This window comes from Rhamphochromis longiceps, linkage group LG13 (genome assembly GCF_057381845.1).
Source record: "Rhamphochromis longiceps isolate RC_006_pf linkage group LG13, R_longiceps_female_GT1.1, whole genome shotgun sequence".
NCBI lineage: Eukaryota > Metazoa > Chordata > Actinopteri > Cichliformes > Cichlidae > Rhamphochromis > Rhamphochromis longiceps.
The window spans coordinates 11,052,464-11,071,103 of record NC_140569.1 but is presented as its reverse complement, the minus strand read 5'-3'; the positions used below and the strand labels follow the sequence as shown (position 1 = coordinate 11,071,103).

General features: G+C 39.9%; 2 protein-coding genes across 5 annotated transcripts in view; one reads left to right on the top strand and one right to left on the bottom strand.

Annotated features, from left to right (window-relative positions):
- Positions 1 to 132: 132 nt before the first annotated feature.
- prepl (prolyl endopeptidase like) overlaps positions 133 to 18,640 on the bottom strand; it is a 20,460-nt gene continuing 1,952 nt past the window's right edge. The window contains exons 1-15 of one of the 3 annotated variants that reach the window (XM_085427573.1): positions 8,697 to 8,835; positions 5,960 to 6,088; positions 5,707 to 5,773; positions 5,335 to 5,515; positions 5,171 to 5,259; positions 4,944 to 5,070; positions 4,650 to 4,866; positions 3,959 to 4,150; positions 3,582 to 3,794; positions 3,183 to 3,358; positions 2,765 to 2,981; positions 2,449 to 2,598; positions 1,826 to 1,952; positions 749 to 837; positions 133 to 270 (exon numbers count right to left, since the gene is read on the bottom strand). In XM_085427573.1, the coding sequence (XP_085283699.1) occupies positions 193 to 270; positions 749 to 837; positions 1,826 to 1,952; positions 2,449 to 2,598; positions 2,765 to 2,981; positions 3,183 to 3,358; positions 3,582 to 3,794; positions 3,959 to 4,150; positions 4,650 to 4,866; positions 4,944 to 5,070; positions 5,171 to 5,259; positions 5,335 to 5,515; positions 5,707 to 5,722 (1,872 nt within the window). In that variant the 5' untranslated portion in view covers positions 5,723 to 5,773; positions 5,960 to 6,088; positions 8,697 to 8,835 and the 3' untranslated portion in view covers positions 133 to 192. Of the gene's footprint in view, positions 271 to 748; positions 838 to 1,825; positions 1,953 to 2,448; positions 2,599 to 2,764; positions 2,982 to 3,182; positions 3,359 to 3,581; positions 3,795 to 3,958; positions 4,151 to 4,649; positions 4,867 to 4,943; positions 5,071 to 5,170; positions 5,260 to 5,334; positions 5,516 to 5,706; positions 5,774 to 5,959; positions 6,089 to 8,038; positions 8,409 to 8,696; positions 8,836 to 18,640 lie in introns of those variants that run through there. The other 2 variants (XM_085427571.1, XM_085427572.1) reach the window with 2 other exon arrangements.
- Positions 7,852 to 18,640, top strand: part of camkmt (calmodulin-lysine N-methyltransferase) — a 121,311-nt gene continuing 110,522 nt past the window's right edge. The window contains exons 1-4 of one of the 2 annotated variants that reach the window (XM_085427576.1): positions 7,852 to 7,996; positions 8,700 to 8,876; positions 9,900 to 10,078; positions 10,636 to 10,700. In XM_085427576.1, coding sequence (XP_085283702.1) covers positions 8,715 to 8,876; positions 9,900 to 10,078; positions 10,636 to 10,700 — 406 coding nt within the window. In that variant the 5' untranslated portion in view covers positions 7,852 to 7,996; positions 8,700 to 8,714. Of the gene's footprint in view, positions 7,997 to 8,550; positions 8,574 to 8,699; positions 8,877 to 9,899; positions 10,079 to 10,635; positions 10,701 to 18,640 lie in introns of those variants that run through there. The other variant, XM_085427577.1, reaches the window with a different exon arrangement.

The window sequence follows — 18,640 nt, the reverse complement described above, 5'->3', positions numbered from 1 at the left end:
CAATAACTGCTGTATTACAGAAACCATCAAAGCATTAAGATTTTTCTCTGGTGTTTCCTCTAGAAGGTAGTGATTTCTTATCTTTGAAAGTGTAATTGCTGTTATTATTATTAGATTTGGGCACCAGTCTGTCTAGTTGCCGTGATGGAAGATGCTCTGTTTTTCATGCCCGACTGCTTCTTCATAGCCTCGCTATCTTCTCCGCTTGCGTGGAGGCCGAGGAGGGTCCAGGCCAAGCTCCATGTACAGAAATGCAAGCTTGAGGGCTTCCTTTGTTATGGAATAAAAAACAACAAACAGTATGTATCTGTCATCACCCATCCAAGTGCTAAAACTCAAACTTTTACATTCATAAGGCAAATTATAGATTATATATTAAGAAGGCTTTCTCAGATTTGGCTGTTTATCACACACGTACATGACGTCATGGTGCATTTGTAATAAACAAAATCACATCTACAGGTAAAAGGACTCCTTAATTTAACTGACTTTGTACCTCAATTTTAAAGCTGTGAGACAGATAGTATATTGCAATCAAGCGCTTGCTCTGTGCTTACTAATATTTCATGTCTCAGTGTTGGTGTGCATTCTGATGGGACATTAAGAACTCATAATTTTCAGAAAGTAAAAATGTCTCATACCAGAAAATATTTGTGTCCAATTTTCAGATAATTTGTCCTTAAAAAGACTGCAAAATAAAAACATCGATCTTTTCAAGAAGGTTTCAGCTTCAGGAAAATTAATTTACCTCCTCCAGCATTAGCTCAAAGTCTTCTGTTCCAAGGTGATTTGCTCCAGGTTGGATATTCAGAGCTATGTTTGGTGCTGGTTTACACTCTAAAATTAAACGTACACAAAGAGATTCAAGAGCCAAGTACGGGCAGAAGACAATACTTAAAATTAACATTTTCTTTAAAATGTTCTTTTCTCTGCTCCCCTTCTCTGCCCATTTCCCCCCCAAATCATCTTTTTCAGTCTTCTGTCTTTGCTTTCACTCATTTATCCTCCCATCTGATATCCCCCTGCCTCCCCTCCCTGTCTCTGTGGTATGGACTGTTTCACAAGTGCGGTCTTGACCTTGACAGCTCCCAGTCTGTGGCGTCTAATCTCTTGCTCTGATACACTATCTCTTTACCATGCTAATGGGCCTGCCCACCCGCCTGGATGTGTCTATGCCATCAGCACTTTATCAAAGACTCCGGAGAACAGAGAGAGACAGATTAGGGAGACATATACACAGACACTTAAGCTGCCTGGTGTATGTGTGAACAACAGAAAAGTGAGCGAGGGTAACGGAGAGAGATAATGTGTGCATTTGAAACAGGAGCAGAGGAGGCAGTGCGAGAGAGAGGGGTGTAAATAAGGAGTACCACCAACGTGGTGAAGGGAGATTATAAGTGAGAGGGAGAAAGAGCCTGTCAGGGGGAAATTAGAGCAATTAGCTGACACACACATACGCACACTCACAGACACACACATACGCACACTCACAGACACAGACACACACACACACACACACAGGCAAGCTTTACTACAAGGTGACCTATGCAACATTTTGGTCATCAACTTAAATGCTGTTAGCACTCCCCCTGACAGATAGCCATGCATCTGCTACTGCTACCTCTCCCAACATGCACACTGAAACTACTATTGGGGGATGACCCTATGCTATTAAAACCTCTGATCATGCAGAAATTACTCCTAAAAAGACGAGGACAATGTATGCTGAGATGCACACAAAGACAAATGCACACCCCCATAGAATGAGGTACTCAAACACACAATAATATGCATGGCTTCATACTTGGAGAAATGACTTGATTACCTGACTTTGGCTTCATGCTGGAGTGTGTATGAACGGCTTTCTTTAGTTGTTCAGTGTATTTAAAGACGCCTGCCAGAGGAACCATGTTGTCACCACTGTAGGCTGTCAGCAGCATCGATGGGTAATGCTGTATCACACAAACACAGACACACACACACACACACACACACACACGCATTTTAAATTACATACTGTAGTTTACATTATGTTTACCAAATGTATTAATTATCAATGGCCCTAAATGCGTCCCTACAGTGTTTCATGGAATTAAACCAAACATGAAATAGATGTCAGTTACCTCGCATTAGGTACAGGACAATTTTTATTGCATTGGAAATTTGAAATCAAATACACCAACCTGGTCCACCTACAGGTAAGACTGAGTCCCAGAAAGGTTGGGACTCACCTGCAGTTTCTTACCTGCTCAAAGCATCCGTCAATGCATTTGATCAGCATTCAACTATGATTGAGGTGATTGAAACACGTATGTGCTAATGCAAACAAATGTATAAAGCAAAACATTACATGAAGTGGTAACACAAACAAAAAGACTATTTTCTGTTAAGCCAGTTAAGAAAAATATAGCTGCATTTTATTTTTATATTCTGTTTTCCTCTCCATACCTGAGGAGTGATGTTGTGAAGGGGACAGTAGGAGGTGATGATATGTCTGTGTTCTGGGTTTCCCACTGGGTCCCCCCATTCATCTCTATCCTCTAAAGTTAGAGGCAGGCTGTGATCCTCCATAGTCCCTAACACATCCAGAAATGGAGCCTGAAAACAGGAAAAGGTGTGGTTTTGGAAGTGTTTAGCTCACATTTTTACTACAAGTAACTATAGAGAGACTTAGTCAAGAATATTCATCATTTTGGTCAATTTAACAACAATGTTGTATGGTTCAGGGTTTAAGCACAAAACCTCCAACGATTTAATTTCTTACCTGCAGGGTGACAGCCCGCATCAATAGTGGGTGTCTGTTGCACAGAGCTCCCACTGGCACAGCCCCAGCACTGCAGGCTGTAAGAGCGGTGAGAGAAGGAGAGGAGACTCCTAAGGAGAAAAGGTGATGGAGACAGGCTTGGAGGTCCTCAACTCCTCTCCGCTTCCCTCCCACGCAGGCTTGTCTGTGCCAAAAAAGGCCACGCTCCCCTCCACCTCTACAGAGTGTAAAAGCAAAGAACAAGTTACTTCAACTCATGGGGAGCACAAAGTTTGAATTACATATTTCACTTGCCCCCTATGACGACAATGACTTGTCTGTCATTTCCCTGTCATTTTGGTCATATAAAGCATGTCTCTCATCATAACTTTTTGAGCCAACAGGGTTTGGTTAGCTTCCTAGAGGAGTGACATTATACCTGACATGGCAGTAGGCCAGAGCCCAGCCCTGCTCCAGCATCACTTTTTTCTCTGGGTAGAACTCCATGTTAAGATCTCTGCCATAAGCACCATAGACATGGACCAGCAGCGGTGCCTGTCTCAAATGCTCCACAGGTACTGTATGAAACAATGTCACAGGCACAAAGGTACCGTCCTACAAAAACACACAGAGATGCACTTTCAGACTAAAGGAATTAATGGTAAATTATCTAAAAATAAGTCTATAAAATTTGTTACAATTATACGCCTCTGTGTTAGGTGATGATGTATGAAGAAGCACAAAATGCCCTTCTCTGTATGGTGATAAATGCTAAATGCTTAGAGCCCTGCTGAGATTGTCTTATTATTTGCGCAAATTATATTTCAAGTTTCCTCACTTGGCTGCAGGCCTCCAAGCGCGTAGTGATATAATCAGCTTGGTTCTCTGGGGAGGATCCATCTCCAGTGCCTGATAAAAGGAGCCCATTCTCAGGGTGTAGACAGTATGGAACCGGCGGATGGACTGGAGAGGATATCAGGAATTCTAGCATATTTTGTTGGTCAGCCAAGCCTGGTTTCTTGGTTTTAATGGCACAAGCCCAGGATGGAAGCTTTAGCATGAGTGTAGAAATAAAAAGATTTGAGAATATATTAATAACACTAAACCACAAACCCATAAAATTACAAAAAGTAAAGACTAAGAACAACCAAAAGGTGGTTAAAGTCTCAAACGCTAACAAGCACATAAGTATGTAAGAAATTGTGTAATAATTACCTGTACTATGTATGCATTCTTGGGGTGGATCAGAGGGACCACAATGAGAGCTAGTTCACTAACTGGCGTTCTTGCAACCAACACACAATGGTCTCCAACCACGTCCATGTCTTTAATTGTAGTGCCAGGTTCAGGCGCAAACAAAGAGACCCAGGAATCCATTGATGGCTCTGAGACAGGAGCCTGAACCACCTGGAAATTAAATGGAAAGATGAATCTCCTTCACTGAAAATCAATGTTTTAACTGGATATTAAATGTAGCACTCTGTAAAATACTACTGGTAAGTTAATAGAGCAAGTTGTGAATAGAGACCAATTGAAACAGAACATAAGGAAAATTATAGCATGTCAAAAGACAGAAACCTTTTTAAACCATTTTAACTTCTGACATTTTGTTTTCCATGTGCATTTGAAGAGAAAGTGAACAGTAGGTAAAAGCAGGTATACTCCTGTAGTTACAGAGTACACTGCATTCATGCCTGAGTCTGAATTATACCTGGTAAGTTCTGCTAGTCATTATGTATTTATATATGTGTATTTTTGTCTGCATTATTCCTTATATTGTCACTATAGGACCAAACACTTATCCAGGTTTCCTTGGTAATGATGGGCAATCACTCATGTAAAATCTAAAAATACTAATATATATATACACACACACACACACACACACACACGGGACACACTATACCTGATATTCTTGTCCAAGCCCTGTATTTGCCAGTATAATAAGCCGACCTCTCCAGTGCTCCACGTGGTACAGGAGATTGAGCTGGCGTGGCTGAACCACAAATGGATCTAAATTTGATGTTGCTATATCACTTAGCAGCACCTCTGAACTTGTCCTGCTGTTACAGTTGATGGTCAGGATCTGTCGGTCTCTGGTCAGGGCAACCTCCACAAACACACTGGGGAGATGTCAGCAGGTCAATTAGAGATGGTGTGGGAGTAGACGCAGCTTACATGCTGCATCGCTTACACTTACTCAGGCTGCATTTCCTCAAATACAGAGGTTATCCTGCTTCCACTGGAGGTGAGATCCAGACGAAACACTGCGCTGGAACGTAGACCTTCCAGAGTCGAGTAAAATAGTATCTCATCTGTGGCCCACTCTTCACACATGCACACAATAATATGCAGTATTTTAAGTTTTACATCAGTGCTCTTACCTGTAACACAACTGAAATGAATTTTTATTGTGCAAAAAATTACCAAAGCTAAAGACTTTCTCCAGGGTTAGTGTCACATGTTGGGGATGCAGAGGTAGGAATCTTCTCCTTTCAAGCCTCACGACCACACACCTGATTCATCACAAAATTAACATCCTCTTTCTAATTCAGTAAGTACAGTAGTTTAAAATGCCTTGTTTGATTTACCTCAGCTCTTCCGTGTGAGTACATTTTAGCGACGCTGCAAGATGCCTTTCCTGTGGGGATAGACGGATTCTCTGGACCGTCCACTGAAATCTTTGCTTTCTCTTATTATTTTCAAGTCCCGTCTTCTCCAACTCTCCAGAGATTTGTCTTAGATTCAACACCTGCTCTGGCTCCAGGTGACCTAAACACAGAAGAAATAAGTTGGAAAGATTTCTAATGATGGACTGCATAAAAAGTTGCACATGCAGTAACAGGGATATAGTAGAAAAAAAAAAAATCCTGTTGAGAAAAAAGTCTTCTGCTGCTAAACTTTAGGCTTTCAGAGCTGCGAACATGAGCGGTTTAAAGACCCTCATCATGTTTGCTGCTTACTCTGTTTCTTGTCCATTCTGTATATCCCATCTTCTTCAGTGAAATATAAATGGTGATGTCCAGAGACCTTTGACAAGATAAATAACAACAACAGATATGATTAACATAATTTGAGGCTACCAAATAATCCTTTTCATGATATAGAAACTCAATTGCCAAACAAGTCATATTTATTGTTGTCCATCAGTCCCACTAAGATAATATTCAAAATCATTATAAAATAGACAAATCCAAAACAAAAGGGCATCCTCACCACTGAGTAATCAGGTATATTGGAGAACCTGTGGTATGCATCCTTTAATCTCCTCCTGAAATACTTCTGTAAGTCCCTGTACCTCTCGAGTCCGGAGCTTAGATGGTCAGACGATGATAACGAAGTATCCTAAAATAAAACAGCTTCAAAAATTACTGCAATATTCCTCCACCTATTTATTGAAGTGTCACAGTCTTTTTGAGTAAGCAAAGCACTACTGTACTTATAGTGTGAGCAATAGTTAAAGATACAATCGCTATGTTCAGCAAGTCATTGTTAGATAACCTGGCTGCCTAACAATGTCTGTTTTTGTGTAATTCTAAGGATTGACAAGGAGGTGACATGAAAAGTGTTCAATGATAAAACTTAAGTTTCGGGAAACGTGACTGTTTAACTCTGAAGTGAGCAAAACACCAGAAGATATGTTTATTGCTCTAATTGTGTTTATTAAATCTATACTGATTTTTTTTTTTTAATCAATGATGGAATTTATTAAAAAATAGATGCTATGATGTCATTAGTTACAGTTTTCAATTGTATGCAAAAAAAACCTGACTTTTAAACAGATATTTAAATTTCTTTCAGTAATTTTGGTCTGCTATTTGTTACAAAACTAATTATCCTAATTTGAATAGTATTAGAAAAAAAATATTATAAATCTTAAGCTAAATTTGAGTGAATCACTGTTAAAGTATACTGCTTTTATTTGAACATGACTGGCTACATATACTTTGATAAACCACAAATTATAATGAAGTCACCCCAGTGTTTTTTCATCCTTGATTACTTAATGCTTCTGTTTGAAAGAAAATATAATCCAAATTCACAAACAAATTCATTTTAGAGGTGTAATTAAAACACTTTGTGCAGAAACACTCAAAATTAAGATCTATTATGATCACATTCTTGAGTTTATAAATTCCCCAGTGTGATTGGCTGTATTGAAGCAGGTAGATGAGAGCCTGGAGAGGTGGGGGTATGCTTTGGGGAGAAGAGGTCAGCAGAAACAAGACAGAATACATGTATCTGAGTGAGAAAGAGACAGGTGTAACACTGAAGAGAAGATGAGTGAAGGTAGAGTTTAAACACCTGGGGTAAACCATCCAAAACGAAAAACAGTCCACACACAAAGATAGGTGAAGGAAAAAGTGAAGGTGTGGTGGAGTGGCTGGGCACGATATATCAAGGGTGATTTGTGACTGAAGGATAGCAGCAAGAGTGAAAGAGAAGGTTTAGTAGATGGTAGCAAGATCTACTATGATGCATGGTTTGGAGAGGGTGGTGCTAGCAAAAGGAAAGGAGGCAGAGCTGAAGATGATAAGATTTCCACTGGGAATGACCAGGATTAACAAGATTAGTAATGAGTACATTTGAGGAACAGCTCAGATTGAGCAGTTTGGAGACAAAGTCAGAGAGGCAAGGCTGGGATGGTTTGGACATGTGCAGAGGAGATACAGTAAATATAGTGGCAAAAAGGATGATGAATATGGAGCTGACAGGCAAGGGGAAAAGAGACGATTCCTGGATGTAGAGAAGAAGGACATGCAGAGGGCTGGTGTGACAGGGATAGGGTGAGATGGAGGCCACTGTGGTGACACCTAAAGGGAGCAGCTGACAGTAGACAAAATAGTCCCATACGACTTTATATTTGTCTTGTCAAACCAATAGGCTAATTCTTATTTAAAACAATGATAGTGATGGCAATGTAGGAAAGGCTTTTATAAATAAATGACTGCGTTCATAAATGATCCAATTTGAATCTAAAGTTATTTTAAAATTCTAACCATTTGGATAGAAGAGCTTTGGGCATATTTATATAGTACTCACATAAACACATGCATAACAAAACACATAGGAGGCGTTTGCCAGCACAGCGAGCCAGATTCAGAGTGTCAATTTCAGCACTATGCCCTTATCTGTGTCTCCTTACAAGACTAGTTTTGTCAACCCGGCAGAAAGACACGGTTTTCAATAATGAATGAGTTAGCGTTATCAGCGAGACGGGAGACCAGCGTGTAATCCTGCACCAAGCCAAAGGTAAGTAAAAACAGCATCTTTAACGTTGAATGAACTCCTTACCGACGAGCAACAACGCTGAAGGGACCAGGAGAGCCATGTTTTCCGTTTACAAGCGGTTAGCTCCCAGAATTTTACCCGAAATTGCATCGGAACACGAGCAGATAAGAAAAACAAAGTCGATATACACGCCATGACAAATGTTTAACCGTTAATGAGATAAAATGAGCCGGTGACAGCGACGTTTGCGTGATTTTAATTAGCTACCGGTTACTATCAGGTACAGTTGGTCACATTTGCGACAGTTAGGGCATTTTAATTGCCCTATAATCCTCGCTGCTTTCTTCTACGTTAATTCTTCAGCTACGCACAACAGCCAGCGAGAACATTTTCAGGCACATGTACGATTTCCTAAACGAATACCCGCTTGATGACGTAGCGAGCAATGCCAGGCAAAACTAATCAAATCCGTTTGTGAGCAGCCCTCAGTTATAATTGTGAAATCGAGCGCGATCGTTTAACATGCCTGGACTTGCAAAAGTGTACGGAAGTAGCATGCATCCTTTGTGGGTGTAACAGGTGATGACAGTGAAGCGGTGTATGTGATCATTTCTGCGTCGCTATAGAAAAAAAGCCTTATTTTTTTGTATTACCGCACCGCTGTAACTGTGACAGCTGCATAAACAGGATTTAAACAAATGCTTACGGGTTTATCTCCTACCAGAAGTACGAAGATAAAATGGACAGGGACTCTTCTGGTGCTGCAGAAAGGACCGAGCCGGCGTCACCTTTGGGGAAAAATATTCACGAAGACACTCGCGCAGCTGATTCCCGCGCCTCCCGGTCAGGGACCTGTAGAAATACTGCTGTCGCACGAGCCAGGTGGACTCTGCTGAGACAGGTATGCAAGCACAGAACTCTCATGATTGCACTGCTGTCCCTGAAGGAAGAACAAAGATGATGGGAACCCAGAGTTCCCTGTCACGCTTCCCAAAAACTCTATTGTTTACTTAACTTTTAAAAGGATCATGAACTGCACTGTATTTACTTTCTTGCCCCAAAAGGAGGGGGCAGTTTCTGTACAATCTGATAATCCAGCACTTAATAATAAGTATAATAATAAGTATAATGATATACTAATTACAGTACAGCAGTCTTTTTTCTGCTGATCTGCTTTAACATACAGTATTGCCTGAATTATTGTATAACACATCGGCTTCACAGCTTTGCTGGTAACAGTAGCTTTGTTAACACTTGAAAGCCATCTTTTCCCCTCCCCAAAACTTCTGAAAACCTTGCACGCACTAGAGCAGTAACTGTTCCCTTACATGGACATTATGCAGCCCTTACATTTGGCTGACAAAAATATCTCCCTCCAGGAGGTGCAAAAAGCCCCAGACTACTTTTTGGCACTTTTTCCTGAACAGTAATAAACTGAAATTGTATGGACTGCATATTGCATAGTACTGTGTTTTCCATATACAGTATGTTGTATGTAGTAGTATAGTAGTAAGCATAATACTTAACCTGATTTTTTGTCTTTTCTTTCTAAAACATTTATGCAACATAATGAATACTTTCATGGATTTACTGTGTACAATAACACATTTGTCACATTGTGTGGAGAGAGCCCATGGAGTGACAAGGGTGAACATGCAAATTCCACACAAAAATGTCCCAGGATCTTCTTGCTGTTAGGCAAAGTTGCTAACACTTCACTACTGTACTCAAAAACCAAACTCAATCCTTTGTGTTTTCTTTCTGAAAAAATGTATTAAACATAATAAATACTGTCAAGGATTTACTGTAAACAACAGATCATTTGTCACCATATTTAAATGTTATACTAATCCCAAAAGACCTCTTGTCTTTTGGACTGGAGGAAGGCTGTATTTATTTCCACTTTCTTATTTTCTTGTCACAGGTGTTGCGTCAGAAGCAGGTGGAGAGTCCGGAGGTCAAACAAGTGTCTGTTCGCAGGTTTGCCACATTTGACCTTTTCAGCAGAAAAAGGCTTGTGGCACGAGACCACAGTGATACCTCAGATGACCAGTGGGTGGAGTACAGAAGTGTCTACTTTCCTGAGTACAGTGCCTTACTTAGGTACACACACATGAATGGATCCACATAAGGCTCTTGTTTCATTCTGGCATTTGTAAAGCACAGTGACACTGCAAAACACAAAGGGCCATTTTGTAATCCTGCAATATTATACTAGTTAAAAACTACTGTGAATATTTTTTACAATGTTATTTATCTTGTGTCATCAAAAGTAAAGACTTTAGTAAAGTTGAGTTGAACAAACAAAGAAAAACAAACAAAGAGAAGTATATATGAAGTACCACAAAGCTTTGGTCATGTGGGTGGAAAGAAAATATCTAAAACATGTTTCAATTTTAAATTAAAAGCAGATTTAAAAAAGGAATAATTTCAGATGTAGCAAAAATACAGCCCAATGCTTTTCTGCAAAATAGCTGTGTCAGAGATATGTAAATATATGACAAACCTAATTAGTATTCACTTTTTGATGCTTTTGCTATTGAACAAAGCTCAGAATGGTAAATTTGCACTTTAGTCTTCTTCATCTATCATCTATATAAAAAAGGATAGTTTATGTTCCAAGCGTGCTGCATAATCATTTATATTTTTGTATCTCTAAGGGATAACATGGGACCTCTTAGAGTTAATGAAGTGCTCAACAGTTTTGACAACACCGGTAATGTCTGTAAGTACATGCTTTATCTTACTAGGCATTGTCTTTGTAATGTGTTTGAGTGTTTATCAGAGCATGCATATGATTGTGTTCACAGCGGAGTTCATTTTACCCATAGTGCTCCCTGGCTTTTATCCTTGACACACAAGCACACCCACGCTACAAGTTTGGGTTAACCTCATGCTGTGTTCTGTTAGTGTTTGATTGATGGTTTGATGCAGGTGGTTTGATTCCCTCTCTCTGAATTGGAGTGTGTCTCTTGTGTGCTGCTTCTACAGTGATTTATCATGTGCTCATTCCTCCCAACTACCTTCAGATGTCCTTTAGAAGTAAAGTGGGTTGCAGTCTTATTGCTTCAGTCGACACTGATGAGTGGTTTGGGAGAAAGGAAAGACCATGAGTCAAGGAGGGATTTGCACATGCTCCATGATATGGAGTGGTCACTTCACTCGCTCTGACCTTCATTCTTTGAAACTGTTTTAAAGTGTTAGACTATCAGAAGTGGGTTTACTTCTGATTTTTTTTTAATTCAGGCTGTTCTGTACAGTTTCTTGTTGATGTATTGTAGCACTGTGTTTTTAACCACAGCGGCATTTCAGCTACAGTTTGGATTTTTTTTCTCCAAAATGTGATTTCAGGCAATTCTTTATATGCACAGTTACTGTAACTGCAGTTGTTTCTTACAATTATCAATGCATTTTGCACAATCCGTGACTTGCCCAAAATATAACATGAATGTTTTGTCTATATTAGTAAAAAGATCTCTTTAACTATACCTCAATATTAAAAATATTGCAGCAACATGACAGGAACAAATGTCTTATTGCAATATGAACAAGGGATTTGTAAGTATCATGTTCAATATATGTGCTTCTTGTTCACTTTGAGCCATTTTATACAGCTTTTTGTGAAGCTCCATCTTCCCAGGCATGTGACTGGTTAGAGAAAGGTCATGGGTTAGTGCTACTCAGCCAGATGGTTCCACGGGAGTCAGGGGTGAATGCCATGGCTAGAGGCTACTTCACTGCACACTGGAATCAGATTAGTAATGACAGAGCTCAGTAGCAACTCTCATTCCAACCTGCTAGAATGGGTAATCCTTTTTCTCCACAAGGAGACAAGAGGATCAATACTTTTTTCTTTGGAGAGTGAAAAAGAAGAGGTCATCATGTTTTTGGATTGTTCCACTCCACTTCACCGCTCTTTCTGGTTTGCAGATACCTCATTCGCTCTTTTTTTCATTCTTTTCCTTCTTTAGAGTATATATAAAGTAGTAACTTGTATAAAGGCTTTCTCCTTCACATAAGAAATCTCCAACTACTTAGAGCATACCCCCTCATCCACATTCCTCTTTCTCAATTTTCCCCTCTCACCATTGCTCCCCTTTCTTCCTTCTACCCCTCCACCTCTCTGTCTTCCCAGCTGGAGTCATGCTTTGCCAGATGGGTAACTGAGTTCCTGACTTGGTCAGTGGATTAGCACAGCCGGAGATGAGAGCATAGAAGAGGAAAAGGGGGAGATGGTGGGTGGGCATGCCGGAGGTGTGTGTGTGTGGGTGTGTGTGTGTAGAAAGGAGTAGAGAGCCACCAGCAACGGGACCTCACTCGTCAAACAATAGGGCAGCCATCTCCCTCCTGTTCTCCATCCCATGTTTGGGGCTAGTAATGCGTGAGATCAATTAGGACTGGTTGAGAGGAGGCACTGAAAGGCCCAGAGGTGACCCTGTCAAAGCTCTGGGGTATATTTTTGAGGGCGGGAGTCAGAGAGAAACCTCTCTAAAATACACAAACACACATACTTACTTATGTGTGCTCGTCACAAAGATATACAGGCAGGGACAATACTTAGAGAATCTACTGCTACTGTGCTAATTAACACATATTCATTTCACCCACCATCACTCCCTCTCCACCTTTCCTGCTGTCTTGATAATCCCCTACCCCTGAGGTGTGGACAAGCCCAAATCCTAGGGGTCCTTGTCCTCCTGAATAGCGGGCTAAAAAGCCTGGCCGGATTAGCACACTGCTTCCAAAATGTGTGGACTCAGCTTAAAATTGCTACCCCCCCTCTCAGCGTGACCCTCTGTCCCAGCTATTGTATTTATCCCACAGTATATTGAACAATATATTGTTTCTTAAGGCGAAGATAAAGTCAGTACTTTCATTTTAAGACCAGTGGACCTTGCAAGGCTTCTCAGTGAAGAATTTAGGTTATGACAATTGTATTATGGATAACTTTTAAATAATGTACCATTTTTAATATATGGGATGATACAGTTTCCTTTCTTCAAGCTTGTGTTTGGGTTGTGCTGGAACCTATCCCTGTTGTCATAGAGTGAGAGGTGGGGTACAATCTAGACAGGTGGCTAATCTGTCTCCTATAATGTATATATGCATTAATATTAGTGGAAAATGCTGGTATAACTACCTTTCTAACACTACAACAAGGCAAGTGGACTCAAGAAACTACCTAAGTGAGCACAATAAAATAAAAGTAAGAGAATTAAAATGGCAAACCTAAATAGCTGCTTTAATATCTTTTTCCACAAAATCAGAAATCATTGACCTACTACTACCTTTTTTCTTTTTTTTTTGGAACGGAGTGGGTTCAGGTTTGTTTTCTGTGGAATGACATCAGTCAGACCAGGACTTGTGAATGGCTCTTCCTACATATCCTAAAGATGGCACATACTTGACAGGTGACTGGAACGTGACGTTCACTTGGTAAAATATATACATAGAAAGCACCCCATCTGGTGGTTATCCAGAGGTCATGAATCTGCAGTAACATTTGCTGCTTGTTATGTCTTTTCATTGTATGATTGGGACTATTTCAGTCTGGACTTGATCACTTTTAACTATCTGAACTCTGAACTCCTGACCTTCCCGGTTCTTTAGCTTGTAATTGTTAGAAAGCTTTGTATGGGTGTCGTTAGGAGTTTTAGCAGTGCTTGTTTCCGGCTAAGGGGTCAGGATTTTAGCACACAATTCATGCCCCTCGGGGCACAGGATGTGTGAATGTGTGTGTGTCTTTAAGAGGGTTTGGATAAAGCTTGTTGACGTCGCGGGGCTTTTGGTAAGAGGGCTTGTTGGGCTGTGGGGTCACTTGTTGGGTTAATGTTTCAAGCAAAGGTCACTGTGACAAACCAAAGTGCTTGTATGGACACACACACTAATTTTTCTTGTGTGTATGTGCCAGTACTTATAGCATTACACGTTCTGTCAGGATGCAAATCTGTTTGTATTGCCACTTTGTGGGTTACACAAATTGTTTGGGGACAAAAAGCAAGACTCCATTATATAAATCAATACATTTTAGGTGGAAGACATGATAAAGGTCAGGGTTTGGTTAAGATAAGGTTTAGTGTTATACATATAGCGGTTGTGGTTATGGTTAAGATATGTCAGCAGGAAATGAATGTAAGTCAATACAATGTCCTCTGAAGCACTGGAAACAGTGACAGTAAGATTGTGTGTGCATATAATCAAGAGCCTAGCGTCCTAATGAAGCCTAATAGAAGCTTCTTCACTACAGCTGTCATTGTCTAAATGACTACTAGCCTTTCAGCCTCTCAGTCATCCCTATTATCTCCCACAGACTTCACCTATCACCCCTGCTGGTAAATACTATAAACCCTGAATGTTTGAGTGTTTGAGGGAGGGTTGTGGAGAGCCGATTTCTGATGTTTGTGGTGGTATGGGGGCTGTTTATGACTGGAGGATGTATTTGGAAAGATAAGAGGGGTATCAGCATACAGAACGTACTAGATACATAAATAGCCTATCAAATAGGCCATTGAACAGTGCACGTGCAGGCTTGTGTTATTGTCACTCTCTGTTGAAGTGGTGGACAGGTATGTTTGTATCTGTGTGTTTTCTGTATTCAGAGGCACTGTCACCTTTATGTATGTGTGTTTAATGTTTTATACCAGTGTCTAAGTGTTCTTAGTGACTGTGTTTGTGTGTGTGCACACGTTTGAAGCTGCACATGTGCGTGTGTGTTGTAATAGGTGCCCCCCGTAGCCTCCCCTTGTGCCAGGCCTTTAGCGGAGCCCTGTTTGCATAATTATGCTAATTCATTGTGCCATAGTGCTAATTAGACCTTGTTAGACAATAGCGCTAGACTGGGAGCTGGCTGACATACACACACAGACACACACATAGTATGCTCTCTCAGACTGTTGTGTCAATGACAAGGTTTGCGGTCCCCCTCTGCGCTGTTTATAACATGCTCTCTATAGAAATGGTTCTCTACTGGTGTGCTCTGGACTGAGCTCAGGTGTCTCTTACGATTTTGATTTAAGCTAATGGAACAAAAATCAATGTGAAGCAAGACTGCTACACGAGCTTCTTTACAATATAACACAATTGGTACATGCCCTTATTTTCATTGTCTCTTATTTCTCAAAGCTGTTGCTTAATTGCTCCTTTGCCAGCAGTTTTTCTAATCTCTGCTTATTTTATCATTGTACATTATGATGATAAGATATAAAGGGCACTTCAGATTTTATTCAATAAACCATATGATCTGAATATGAGTCAATCCAGACCCCAAGCAAAAAATCCATGAATATCTTACGATTTCCAAAAAAATCCACATTTCTTAGTTTCTTATTTTCTAAAAAGGATGGTGTGATATTCTAATAGCCTGTTATGTCCAATGTAATCGATTCAAAATAATAATAATAATAATGAAAAATAAGATAAAGTCAGCTTGGTGTTATATACACTTCTCATGAGCAACCTACCATCATTTAACATGCTCCAAAAAAGGCTGGTTTCACTATCTATCTATGAAGGAAGGATAGATAGACACACTATATATATCCACAACAATTTTCAGAGTTGCTGTTCTCTTCAAGCATTTTGTTTGTGTGGCTTTGTTTTTGATAGACGATAAGAAATTGTTTGGTTAATATGCCTCAAATAAGCCAAATGAAATGCACAAAGCACAATTAAATGCTACTTTTGTATGTTCTGTACAGTTTAAAAATGACACATTGGGGGGAAAAAAGTCCAGCATTTTTAGCCATCTTCACAGCAATTGTTTCTAAGTCTATAATTTAACCGCTAAACACAAAAAGACAGTCGCACAGTAAGTGGATGTGGCTTAGTGTGTATGCACATGTGTTTGTTGTGCGTGTGTCACTTTGTAGTGTAGGAGTGGGGGTTGGAGGTATTGTAAGTATGACTTGAGTGGCTTGGGGGCACATTGAAAGAGTTGCTGGTTGATTTAATTGAAAGTAATTGATTTTTGCTTCCGTACCCTTGTCTCCTCCATCCGTTGACTGGAGGAAATAAGAAACAGGGACTCGCCTGAAGTACCGTTGGGTGTTAGAAGCTTCTTGACACTCGAGAAGTAAACAGTCGCCACACTGCATCTAAACACAAGTTGATGCTAATGTACAGATGCAGGCTGAAATGTTTATGTACGTGCACGCACACACACAGACACACATGCAAATGTGTGCTGAAGGTCCCTGCAGTACAGCGTCATTATGACTTTGAGCACAATAGTGATTGAAGGTGAGCAGTTGGGTGTAGCTTTGCTTAAGGAGTTCTTTCCCTTTATAGCCAGTAGTTGATTTTGTGAATTTGTGCATGACTGAGAGTTTGTGTGTGTGTCCAGATGCGTGTGCACTTGCGCACTATTACCAGTAAGCGGTGGGGATTAAGTTCAGGAAATGAGTAGAGCGTTAAAGGGTGCTTCCCTGCCTAGCGCTCTTGCATTGTCACCACTGCTAATACTCAGCTAATTACAAGGACATACTTTAACAGCAAGCTCAGCCCGTAACCCTCATGTCTCTCCACTTGGCTCCCCCTTTTCTTAGGTTACCCCCTTACCCTAGAATTAGAGGATGAAAAAAAGAGTGAAAGAAAAGAGAAAGAGTAATAACAGATCGCTCCCCTCCCTAAAAGCTCACCCTGCCTCTGGACGGATACAATAATTGGATTTTTCCCCATTTAAGTCACCCAACCCCTATGTGCCCCTCCTGGCTGTGTTCCCTATCGTGCATAAGCTCTACATACACTGGCCTCTTCAACCATGTAAAACATACACACAAAGAACGAGTGTGTTAGAAGAGAATATATATCACTTAGTCACGTTTGCTACCACTTTATTTAAAATCTGAGAAGTCTGGACAAAGAAGTGGTCTGGTAGTTATACTTTCTACACAAACAGTGGTAATCATGGAAAAAAACTTGTTTTTTACCTGTAAAAAGGAATGTTTTAACCTTCAAATATTTCAATCTGCGCTCAAGCATAATGATTAATTCAAATCTATAAAAGCTTCAAAGGCATTTTTCTGATTAATCAAGTACGCAATATATGATCTTTTACATTGTCACAATGGTGAATGCCCACTTAGGCATAACTGCACAGTGGCATATAAAAGTTGGATAAATTTAGTCCATGCTGCATATCCATACCCATGCTGCTTCATTCAACTAATTGACAAATATATACCTATAGCATTAAAAAATACACCCTTGGGGATAAGATTCAAGGTTCAAGGTTCTTTATTTGTCACATGCATAGTTATACAAGTATAACACACAGTGAAATGTAGCCTGACACGCTCCTCGACATGTGCAAAAAAATTGGGGGGGGGGGGGGGGGGGGGGGGTGTAGAGGAAAAACATTATATGTATGTATATATATATATATATATATATATATATATATATATTCTGGTCTTATATAACTATCATTAGCTTACAGCTTGAAGTGTTTGTGCTAACTAAAAATAAAGACAAGATGGTAGTTTATTAATTTTTAATGAAATTTGCAGATTGTTTCGGTGAAGTTTAATAAACTCCTTGCTCTCTAAAATATAACAGGACACCGGAGTATATTCTCCAGCGTCTCACACTTCTGATAATCAGCTGTCTGCTTGACAGTTTTAGCTGTGCAAAAACTATAACTTTAATCTCAGCCAAACCGATTTACTCAGGAACAAATAAAATACTAAAGAAAGCCAAACAATAACATTTTTAAGTTATCTAAGTGACTTATATATATGTTTAACCTGACTAGCGAAAGACGGCGGTGGGTTTGAAAACGATTTGCCGGGAGTCCGGTGTTCTCACGGCTCTAGTTAGCCTTGCCCCCGCCTAGCTAACGAGCTAGTGGGTAACAGACGTCTCCGAAAACGTCGGAGCGCTTTTGAAAATATGTGGTGTCTTGATAAACTGAGCAGATATTTGAGGTTTACACAGCTACATTCTCGCCTGAAAATATGTTAAACGTTTATTTTGTGACCCAGAAAGAATAATAAGAGTAAAGTTAAAACTAACTAGCTGCCGCCATTGTTGACAACTGCGCTGGGCTGCGCTATGAATTCTGGGACACAGCTTCTTCTTCTTCGGGGTTTAACGGCAGCTGGCATCCTTGTACATGCAGTGCTGCCATCTTCTGTTTCAGTCCGTTATTACACTCTTAAATCCTACTACTCATTCCTGCGTCCTTTGTGATCTTACAAAGCTTCAAACGATGCGTCGACTATTAAATTAGTCGTCGACGATTTTAATAGTCGACATAATCATGACTAGTCGACTAATCGTGGCAGCCCTAATATATATATATATATATATATATATATATATATATATATATATATATATATATATATATATATATATATATTAGGGGTGCAACGATACACAAAATTCACGGTTCGGTTCGATACTTTGGTGTCACGGTTCGATATTTTTCCGATACAAAAAAATGTTCATGCCTTTTTAATTTGTCATTTATTAAAATTATAAATATATATTTTAACTCAAAAGTACAGTTTTTAAATTTAACCCTAACCCTTGTGCGTGTTTTTTATTTTGACAGCGAATGCACACCTGCGGACCACTTATGTGCAGCCCTGGTTATTTAGCTCATCATATTGCAGCCAAAGAAATTCTTTTGTCCATGAAACCATAAAGCTGCACTTTCTTTTT